Source organism: Aquarana catesbeiana, linkage group LG03 (assembly GCF_042186555.1).
Source record: "Aquarana catesbeiana isolate 2022-GZ linkage group LG03, ASM4218655v1, whole genome shotgun sequence".
In the NCBI taxonomy this organism is placed as follows: domain Eukaryota; kingdom Metazoa; phylum Chordata; class Amphibia; order Anura; family Ranidae; genus Aquarana; species Aquarana catesbeiana.
In genome coordinates, this window is record NC_133326.1 from 300,938,724 (window position 1) to 300,950,289 (window position 11,566).

At 42.3% G+C, this 11,566-nt stretch overlaps 1 protein-coding gene across 1 annotated transcript; it reads right to left on the reverse strand.

Moving 5' to 3' along the window:
- Positions 1-382: 382 nt before the first annotated feature.
- RPS16 (ribosomal protein S16) lies at positions 383-9,376 on the reverse strand. The gene is made up of 6 exons (XM_073620250.1): positions 9,274-9,376; positions 9,123-9,177; positions 3,797-3,898; positions 2,527-2,623; positions 948-995; positions 383-571 (listed from the first exon to the last, which is right to left on the reverse strand). The coding sequence occupies exons 1-6, from the start codon at positions 9,282-9,284 to the stop codon at positions 426-428; spliced, it is 459 nt and encodes a 152-aa protein (XP_073476351.1). The 5' UTR covers positions 9,285-9,376; the 3' UTR covers positions 383-425.
- Positions 9,377-11,566: the final 2,190 nt, after the last annotated feature.

Genomic DNA, 11,566 nt, shown 5'->3' on the forward strand with positions numbered 1-11,566 from the left:
ATGCAGAAGCATTAGTCATACAACCATCCACTGTAATCAAACCAAATGTAGGCGTTTGCAGAAAATTGTGACACATTTAAGTATATAAATCACTATGGTACATCATTTAAATTTACTGTAAAAGTTAAACTTATGCCTTCATTAGAAATCAAATAAAGCTATTGTATGTACAGAAGAGAATGGTTAGGAATAGTGCAAGAAACTAAAACAAATCCAAAAAAAAAAAAAAAAAAAAAAAAAAAAAAAAAAAAAAAAAAAAAAAAAAAAATCGCATTCATCGTCACGGCTATAGCTAATCATATCTCCTGACACGTCTGTACTCATGAAAAAAATAAGTGTGAAAGCAAGACACTCAATTCAAAAACCCGCAAGAGTCAAAAAATTAATTTTCCATACTTTATTGCAGAAAAATGTACATGGTAAATTTAACGGTAAGACTTCTGGTAGCGAGCACGGGCTCCAGGTCCACCGAACTTCTTGGACTCGCAACGACGAGGATCTGCAACTAGAAGGGTCCTGTCATACTGAATAAGAATATCTTTGATTTCCTTCTTGGAGGCTTCATCAACATCTGAAATAAATTAACAGATTTACAATACGTGCAATATATTTGTACTGTAAAGAACTTCCTACACTTACAGTCTTTGTAACACCCATAAGAAAAAAGGAAAAAGAAATAAAAGGACTGGGCGTGTTCATCTCCCTACACACCCAAGATAACCATTTCTTCTGATGTAAACGCTGCTTTGAGGATAGCTATACTAAAATGGAAAAAGTGTGATAACCCAACTGCAGAGGAGATCTAAAACACCAGCTCCTATAGAAAAAAGTAGCAACATGATGCCAATATAGGGACTATTATGCTATAAGGTCTACGATATAGATAAAACTCTACAATGAAGGAATAGATCAATTGAAAGAAAAAAGAAATAAAATTGGAAACTTACATTTTTGATAATAAGCCACCAATGATTTAGAAATAGCCTGACGAATTGCTGAACAAGAGAAAATAAAAAAAAAAATTAGAGGGTATTACTGAACAGAAGAATACACTATATATTTGCTTGCATGAATATGGCTTCATAAAAGCTTAGGGACAAGTATATTGACAAAGTGGTGGTAAAAGCAGGTTTTTCATCTTAATGCATTAGAATAAAAAGCGTTCTGTGTGCAGGAGCCTCCCTAATACTTACCTGACCCCATTTCTGTCCAGCGATGTCCACGAGTGTCTCAGCTGTCTGGGACTCTCCCTCCCGATTTGCTAAGACATAGCAGCGGCGCCATTGGCTAATTTAGTTTGACAGCAGCAGCGAGAGACTGAACCACAGCTCCATGTCTGAATGGACACAGAGCTGCAGCTCAGCTTGGGTGCCTCCATAGCAAGCTGCTTGCTGTGGGAGCAAGCAACAGTAGGGAAGGGCCAGGAGCACCAAAGAGGGACCCAAGAAGAGGATCAGGGCTGCTCTGTGCAAATCCACTGCACAGAGCAGGTAAGTATAACATGTGTTTTTATATAAAAACAACAAAGTCTTTACAATCACTTTAAAGCGCAACTGGTGAAAATTTAAAATCATGTTTCCACATTTTATTTCAATTATTTCCAGTCTACTCATACTGATCTGAATCTACTTGAGCTTGTAAACAGTCAAGATACCCACAAATTTAATTGCATTATGTGACGTATTCACTATGTCCAATGTTTAGACACTGCTGTGTTACATTTGACAGAACCTGTCCTCAACTACAGCAGCGAACAAGCTACAAAGCATGCAGGGAATGCTGTACATTGTGGAAAGGGATAGCCGACAAACAGGCAGCATTAACAGCATGATTTTTCTATTATCTTGGTTTGTATTACTATTACAATGCAGAGGTAATGAAATGGTATCCTGTAACTATAGAACTCTTTAAGTAGTTAACTCACTTCTATAAAAAAAAAAAAAACCCTTCCAACTCCTCTAACATAATAAGCACCCCTGTGCCATAGGTACAGATAAGCATATTTTTTTATATATCAGAGCGGCCAAAACAAGAGTCTAGCAGACATACCGGGTATGATAAAGTTCGAAACACAAAAGCGTAAATTATAATATAATAAAAAACTCTAAATTATAAAAGATAACACAATACATTTCCCCACGATTCACTATTACTCAATTCTGCAAGTGTGGAAGGAAGCAAAAGCTAGATGGAAGGAAGCAAAAGCTAGATGGAAGCTAGATATTTTTTTGCCGCCGGGTTTCACCCCTTGTGCGTCGCGACGCTTGCAGGGAACGGAGAACTGCACACAGAAGCAGAGCCCAGACACAGCGGGGGACAAGGCAAGTACACTGCACCAGGATCCTGCAATGCAATCCCGAGTGTGGCTCTGGGTTACCGCTAATGGTACTGAAATTTAACCCCGAACCACACTCGGGATAACAGCCAGGGAGGTTTAACGCTTTAAGTTTGGATCAATTCAGAAATCCTTTTGTTAACTGTAAAAATTGCATGAACATTTAAATGGTCAATTAAAGCCATTCTTACCATAAACTTGAGCGACATGTCCACCACCCTTCACACGGACTCTGATGTCAACACCAGCAAATCTCTCCTTGCCCAAAAGGAGAACAGGCTCCAGCAGCTACATAGATGAACAAATCTAATTATTTTACAGCATATGTCATAATGGTGTTACAAAAAAAAAAAAAAAAAAAAAAAAAAAAAAAAAAAAGGATTTAGAGTCAATCTAGAAGATACAATTTGTCTAAACCTGAGCCTTTAGCTTGAGTGTCAGCAAAAATTACCAAACTATATATTATCTAATAAAAGAAAGATCAACACTTTGTTGTGGGAATATTCGGCTTATTCAATAAAAAGGTGCAAAAAATACTAAAGCACAACCAGCAAGCAATGAATGATAAAGTGCAATAGCCCATAGAAACCAGAATTCACTTTAATTCGATACTGAATAGCTGATGTACTGATCTTTGTACGCAGTTGCTTGCTCTTTTTATCCAATAAACTTGTGTACACAATCTACTAAAAGATTATTTTTTCCCCCATCAAATACAGATAAATCATACCTGAATTAAGCTCTAACATTTAAAAAGAACCAGTTACAAATGGGCATTTGTTAGAAGTTAAATATCAGTTCTTGTGCAATAAGGACAGCCGCATCAAATTTGCCATTTGATTGCATTCTGTAAACACAAATGTCAGCCTGGCACCATGGAGGCAAATCAGTCTGCTGCCTGAGCTTAGGACTGATGCTCAACATTCACCAGGCAGCTGAAGGATACAATTCTCAAAACACTGAGAGCATCTTTGTTACAGGAGACCTCTGAGTGTGTTTTCAGTATCAAGTCAGGCAATGGATAGAATGCAAGTCCTACACATACAAATGCACTAAAAAAATCATGTGCAGCAACATGCCTTTGTATGCATTTTCATGTGCATGGCTTGTGGTGTGAACAAGGCGCATAGAAAAACATTTTGTTTTATAGGTGTTCATACAGTGATCTGTGTTTATCCAGCGAAAAAAAATGCAGGTCATATTGGACATGGTTACATTGACTTTGCCAGATATGATCAGGATTAAAAACAAAAATCACAATTCCTGGGAGGTACGCTTCACCAGAATTATTCAGAGATTCAGATTATTACAGACGCATTATTACCAAGTGGTAATTATATAATCACTCCCCTTATACTATAGGTCCACTAGATCGACTTGTGTCTGTTTTTCAACCTATAACTCCTGTGGTGAGAATGAAGTTAAAAAAAAAAAAAAAAAAAAAACGTAAACCAAACTTACCTTGTACTGCAGAGTCGCAGGTTCAATTATCTCCAGAGGTCTTCCATTAACTTTGATAAGCCCATTGCCTCTTTTGCAGTGGGCAACAGCAGTTGCAGTTTTCTGAGGAAAAAAAAAAACACCTGTGAAATATAATAACACACTACAAACCAGACAAGTTTAAGACATTTATGAATAAAGAATAGCAGCACAACACTAAAAGTTAAAGTGTGCATATAGCCAAAAGAACCTCCGACACGCTTTAACTGCCATTCAAGTTCCTATTTAAGAGAGTCAGGTTCCATTCACACAGGGGCAACTTTGGATCCGACTTCAAGTCGTAAGGTGAACTTACACAGACCAACATCTAGACATCTCCTAAATGTACCCTGTCAGGAAGGACGTTTAGGAGCATTCCAATTGGTTGGCGTCGTCACATGGGCGGCACTGACCAATCAGAATCCGCGTAGCCTGTTCTCTCAGCAGGGAAGAGAGAAAGCTGAGAGGAGTTCTAAGCGCCAGAGCCGTGAGGCGGCTTTACCGGGGCTCAGAACGGGCGATCGCTGCCATGCAGGTCAGTGGGATGGGAGGCGCGAGGAGGGCGTCCTGTGTAAGTTCACCGTACAGATTTTTTTTCTGTAAAAGGTGAACTTACACTTTAAAGAGGAACTTCACCTGCCATTGAATATCAACCCTTGGCTTTGCTACACAGTTATCCTGGATGCATATACTTACAAGTCCAGTGAATCCAGCGTTGTTCTCTTCTCTTGCACTACTCTCCTATTACAGGTCGTATCCTGCACTGCCATCTTTCTCATGGGCAGATAGCGGTCTCTTGCTGGTTCTCGCAGCCAATGATATGTCACCAGATATTGCATATGCACACACAGATCTGGTGCTGTGTCTATATGTTGCCATGGCTAGAAGAAATGGAGGAAAAGTAACACCTACCAGGATATATAAAGTGAATATCCCAGAAGGTTGTAGGAACTGAGCAACACAGTCTCACCCAAGCAAGAATCAATACAGGGGGTCAGGTAGACTAACCATTTCCTGTTCATAGGACATACCCATATGTCCTTGGATGGGAAGGGCGATATCTCAGTCATCACTGCAGCAATCTAGGTATCCTTTTTATAACCAAAGCTATTATGCACAAAGTAAAAGTAATCCGAGTGGCTATAAAGCTGCTGGATTACCTATACAGGTGGCGGAACAGGGTAGCCCCCACCATTCTGCTGCCACCTTTAACGGGTTCTCTGATCGAGGAGCCCGTTAAGGCTATAACCTGGGGCACCCACTTCCTGGGACACAAAGGCACTGATCTTGTTCCTACCAACTGTGTTACGTCAGAAACCAGTAGCGACGAGGATTTTGTCAGCTTGTGAAAGCATCTGATCAAACAGATTTCTGTTAGATCAAATGCTTAGGAGGCCAGCGTAAAGATCTGCGGTTTAACCACTTAAGGACCGAGCCTCTTTCTGAGATTAGGTGCTTACGAGTTAAAAACAGTTTTTTGCTAGAAAATTACTTAGAACCCCCAAACATTCTTTTTCTGACACCCTAGAGAATAAAAAGGCAGTCGTTGCAATACTTTGTCACACCGTATTTGCGCAGCAGTCTTACAAGCACATTTTTTGGAAAAAATACACTTTTTTAAAATAAAACAGTAGAGTTAGCACAATTTTTTTATATCGTGAAAGATGTCACGCCAAGTAAATTGATAACCAACATGTCATGCTTCAAAATTGCACCCGCTCGTGGAATGGCGACTAACTTTTACCCTTAAAAATCTCCATAGGCGACATTTAAAAAAATTCTACAGGTTGCATGTTTTGAGTTAGAGGTCTAGGGCTAGAATTATTGCTCTCACTCTAACAATCACAGCGATATCTCACATGTGTGGTTTGAACACAGTTTTCACATGCGGGCGCTACTCACGTATGCGTTCGCTTCTGCACGCAAGCTTGGCGGGACGGGGCACGTTTAAAATTAATTTTTTTTCTTATTTATTTTACCTTTTTTTTTATTGTTACACTGTTTTGTTTTTTTAAAAAGTACAACAGGACTTCTTAAACATGAGATCTGAGGTCAAAAAGACCTCGGATCTCATTTACACTAAAATGCAATAATAAAAAAAATGTCTCTTTAAGAGCTATGAGTGGAAGTGACGCTTTGACATCGCTTCCGCCCTGCAGTTGTATACACAGGTGGGGGCCATCTTCCCCTCACTCATCTCCATACCACAGACGTGACAGGACCCGATTGCCTCCGCCGCTTCAGACAGCTCCGGTAAGTGGTGGAGGGCACTGGAGCATGGCAGGAGGGGCCCTCTCCCACCGCCGATAAAAGTAATCTCGCGGCGAATCCGCCGCAGACCACTTTTATCTGAAAGCGGACCGCCCGCTGAAGGAGGGGAGGATACGGGACTTATGGCAGCTAGCTACTGCCATAACAATGATATCCCTCTTCAAAGTACTGACGTACAACGACGGCGGGCGGTCCGTAAGTGGTTAATGGACACCCAATTGCTCCATAAAGAGGACCTGTCATTGCCCATGCTATCACGAGGGATGTTGTTCAGCCCTTGTGATAGCAAAAAGTGATCAGGAAAAAAAAAAAAAAAAAGTTTAAGCCACCCCGTTCCTCCATGCAAATGTAATTGCGCACGTCAGTCCTGCACACATGTAAACAGCGATCGCACCACACATGTGAGGAATCACCACAAACACAAGAGCAACAATTAGTGTCAGACCTGCCGTGTAACACTAATCTGGCAAACCGTTAAGGTTTTTTAAAGTCACCTATTGAGATTTTTTGGGTACCGTTTCACGGGAGTACACAACTTTAAAGTATGACATGTTAGGTACCTATTTACTTGGCATAACCTCATCTTTTATCATTTACTAAACAATTAAAATGCATGGTCTATGGACTGGCGGGTGTAAACAGATCTGCATCCATTTAAATCCTTTGACCTCTAACCTGTCAAGTTTAGGTTCTAAATAATTGAGAAGATTACAAACCTTTCCCAGGGTTTTTCTTTTTCAATTTGGTCCTAGAACAACTTGGCAGTAAACAGATCTAAATGGAAGCATGTCTGTTTACATCTGCCCTCCCTTAAACTCAACAGAGAACAGGTGGATCTGATAGTAACTGGACTGAAAGCACCCTTGGGCCTCATGAACACAGGACATTTTCCGTCGCCTTGACACCTTTGCTCCAGGCAGGAAAAAAGGAGCCATGTTTTGCAAACGCAGTTAAAGTGGTAGTAAAGTCTTTTCTAAACAGGGAGAAAAAAAAATTGTTCCCCTGGCAGCTTTAATTCAGAATGTACTAGGTATGCACTGCAGACTAGTACATTATGACAGACTTTTCTACAGAGCTCTCCAGTGCTGCACTGTCTTGGCTCCCATCTTTGCCCAGCCTTCCTTGAACATTCGGAATCTTCAGCTGCTTGAACGGCAGGGCAGCAGTGATGTCATCACCGTGGTATGCAGAGTGGGCCGTAAAAGTGATCTGAGCTACGCATGGGCAGGTCAGATCGCACTACCCGCCGAGAGGGGGAGAGTCTCTTCTGTTATAAAAACCTTGTCTGCGGATTTTGCAAGTACTGGGTTTACTACCACTTTAAGCATGTCAAGCTATTCGGTGTTCATTCCATAAACAAAGATATTAATTTATTCTGGCCATTGGAATGAACGCTCAACCACTAAGTGTGCCTATCGCTTAGGTGCATCAAGCATTTTTTCTGCCCAAAAGCTCCTCTTCTTAAATCACTTTTTAGTCTGTAAACCCTCCTCTCCTAATACACCTACGTTTGCATAGATACATATGTTAATGCAGAGGTGCGTTTACAGGCTGAAACAAAAGATCATACAGCTGTAAAAGGCATTTAAAAAGGATAAGTTTACCTTTTGTAACAGGTTAGGTTACACCGGTATTCAGGGTGTAAGATGTTAAACAGGCCAGCCCCCCACACCTCCCAGATCCCACAGCTTGCGGGGATTCCCCCCCCCCCCACAATTAAAGTGGTTATAAAGGCAGAAGAATTACCTTTAATGCATTCTATGCATCAAGATAAAAAAAAAAAAAAAAACCCTGTGTGCAGCCCCCCCCCCCCCAGCCACCCTAATACTTACCTGAGCCCCATCTCGATTCAGCACAACACTCAGCTCTCCCTCCTGATTGGCAGAGACAGCGAGTGCTATTGGCTACAGCTGTTGTAAAAGCCAGTAGGAGAAGGGGGGGGGGGAGACACTCAATGGACACACAGGGCCTTGGTTCGGGTGCCCCCATAGTAAGCTGCTTGCTGTGGGGGAACTCGGCGGGAGTGCTGGCAAGGGACCCGAGAAGAGAAGGATCTGGGCTGCTCTGAAAAATCACGGCATAGAGTGGGCTAGTATAACATTTTTTTTTTTTTTTAAAAACCCACACACATGACTTTAGTATCACTTTATAAAAAAAAAAAAAAAAAAAAAAAAAAAAAAAAAAAAAAAAAGTGGCCAAGCGGGGCTCTGCCCAGCCACATCACTCAGTGTTCTTGTGGATGGAAAACTACAAAGTCCAGCAGCCTTTGTGGCTGTCGGCTTGTTTTCAATGAACTACTATGGCGCTGTGGTAGTTCATTGTCTCGTCAGATTTTATCCGCTTGCCCGTACGGGGATCAGGATGTACGGGCACACAAATACACTGGCAGATCTGCTGGGGGACCTACATGGCACCAGTAATCTGCTGACCACGGGTGCAATGCTTTACAAGTTTACAGGCTCCAGAATAAAATAAATGCATATTTTCCTACCTTAAGCCCCATACACACTATTAGATTTTCTGCAGATTTTTGTCTTCAGATTTACCAAAACCATATAATGAGGTCAAACCTTAAGAGTTTCAATTTGTATGCAATCAGGCAGGTCCTTGCACTATATGGTTTTGGTAAATCTGAAGACAAAAGGCTGCAGAAAATCTAATAGTGTGTATGGGGCCTTAGGGCTGTATTCCAGACAAGAGCTCTGATGCAGGTAACCAGCAATGACAAGAACACAGCTAGAACTGATTGAACCATGCCTGGAAGGACTCGTACAGGTAGTAGTGAGCAGTGTAGAAGATGCGGTCATTATAAACATAGGATGTATAAGAGATCCGCTCAGCATTGTGTGCCCACATGCGGATCCTCCATAGGACTTGTAGCAGAGACATTGTATACGAAGAGAAGACAACACTAGACCAATCACCCGGCCCGCACAAGCTCCTTAGGACGGCGTAGAACGTGGAGTGGCCGGAGACACGTGACCAGACCGGGGAGCTCACCCTATACAGCCATCACAGACACGCGGCCCGCACTCACCTTACGCCCGAAAACCTGGACGGACTGCAGAGGACCCTTGGCCGGCATGCTCTTACTAAGAGACAAGAGAAGAACAGGAGAATTAGAGGCGGCGGGCTCGGTACATACCAAATATTTCCCGAATTCGGGCCCAGGACAAGCAGAGCCTTACCTTTCTGACATGGGGACGATGGAGAAAAGGAAGTACGGGTTCACCAGTCCCGTTCATCAAGGGCTCCCGCGTCCTACGTGCCCTGGCGTCATCCGTCCGGAAACGTGCCTACTGCTGGCAGTAGACTGAGGAGGCCATCTTGGATGTGGGAACAGCTGGACGACAGCACTAGTGTGTACGTGGAAATTGCATGCTACAGAAATGATAAGGAATGACAGACTCTCTCAGAGAACAATTGTAACAATAAATGGAAGGCCTTATCTGAATTGTCAATGAACCTTTCTGCACACAGCAGTACTCCCTCACAACGCTGCATAAGAACAGGGCTTCTTTGTTCACATAGTTCGGAAAACACAGACAAGCCAGCCAGCTGCGCTAAAGTGACCATCTCTGAGCGGTCCTGAAAGCATAGCTCCCAACTGTCCCTGATTTCGAGGGACTTCCCTGATTTGGAACAAAGTCCCGCTGTCCCTCATTCCTCCTCATTTGTCCCTCATTTTGGTCTGATTTATTTAGTTGTATATAAAATGCGCTATTTATCTATCAAAAAGTGTTTCCCAGTGCTAAACCTTTCATTCAATTTCCAAATTGCTGCATTTGTAAATTCCAAAAGCCAATATAAAGGAATAGTAGTGGTAAAAAAAAAAAAAGCACTTGTGGGTTTAACCAATCATTTTCTTCAATTCTCTATTAAGGGGGGCGTGGCAGGGCTTGTGTTCTATGCTTACATACTTTTGCTAATAGGTGTCCCTCATTCCCATCTCAGAAAGTTGGGAGGTATGTGAAAGTGCTTGTAAAGGTAAAAGGGTTTGTTTTACTTTAATGTGTTCTCTGCATTAAGGTAACAAAAAAAATCCTTTAAACCCCACCGTCCTCCTTAAAGCGCAGTTCCTGTTCCACCCACATATATGATTTTTACAATCTCTTACTATTGCAGAATGTATATTAAACATTGGTTACTCTTATCATTAGCGCTGCATTTATTATTATTTTATTTTAAAAAATTACCTTTGATTCAGCTTTCTCGAGCATTCCCACCTTACTTGTGGGCAGCCGAGGCCCACAAGCATAATCTCCCGGGATACGGGCGCTGCTGTATTCCCAGCATTCTTGTACATGCACAGTAAAAGCACGTAGCGGTGAAGGAAATCTCACAGGTTGCCAAATACCGCAATTCTAGACCTCAGCGCTTCCCACTGACTCCTGGGAAATGATGACACGCAAGCTTCTTGTATACAGCAATACACTTTGCTTTTATGCAGAAACATCAGAACATATCTTTACATCATGGAGACAGGATAAGAACAACAAAGTGCATTGAACATAGACAATGCATCCTGTTATATCATAAAATATATACTATAATACTATAACACTATACTACTACAGCGCCACCTGCTGCATAGATAAGTATAATGCATATAGTATATAGTTCACAGTACTTTACATTACATGCTGTTGTCCTTCCAAAAAATGCAGCCTAAAGTGGTTCTAAAGGCAGAAAGTTTTTTTTACCTTAAAAAGGAGCTCTAGTGTCCCCCCCCCCCCAAAAAAAAAAAAAAAATTAAAAGTTTTATTATAAGGACACTTACCTGCCCACTGTCCTCATCCATGTAGATTCTTCAACCGACTTCAGGTCCAGGCTCTGGCATCTTCACTAAGGGAAACTAGTAGGGAAGCCTTGTGTCATCACAGCTAGCTTCCAGCTGCACATGCATGAGCCACGCTGCACTTTGTGATTGGTCCCGCAGTCTTCTGAGACCTGTGATGTGTCCCAGAAGGCTGCGGGGCAGCAAGGGGGAGCAAAACTTCCTCTCAGATCACCACGGCGATCTAACCAGAAGTGGGGGGAGCAGGTACCTGTCAAAATCAGGTACCCACTGCCCTCCCAAAATAAAAGTGCCAAATGTAAAGGAGGGAGAAGGAGGAGGAAGAACGGAGCGTCCCCTTTTGGGTGAAGTTACACTTTAATGCATTTTCTGTATTAAGGTAAAAACCCTTCTGCATGCAGCTCCCCCCATTACTTTCCTGAGCCCAATCTAAATCCAGCACTGTACCCAAGAGCAGCGTCTCTCTCTCTCTCTCTCGTGGAGACAGCTCCCACTGTTGTCAGGCAGTGAGAAGGGAGCGGGGGTAGGCCCAAGCCGAGCTCTGTGTGTCTATTGCGGCTCGAGAGCAAGCAAGCGGCTTGCTATGGGGGCAATTGGCAGGGGGAAGAGCCAGAAGCACCAGCAGGGGACCCTAAAAGGAGGAGAAGCTGGTTAGAGTCTGTTATGACTAGTAGTGATGGTTC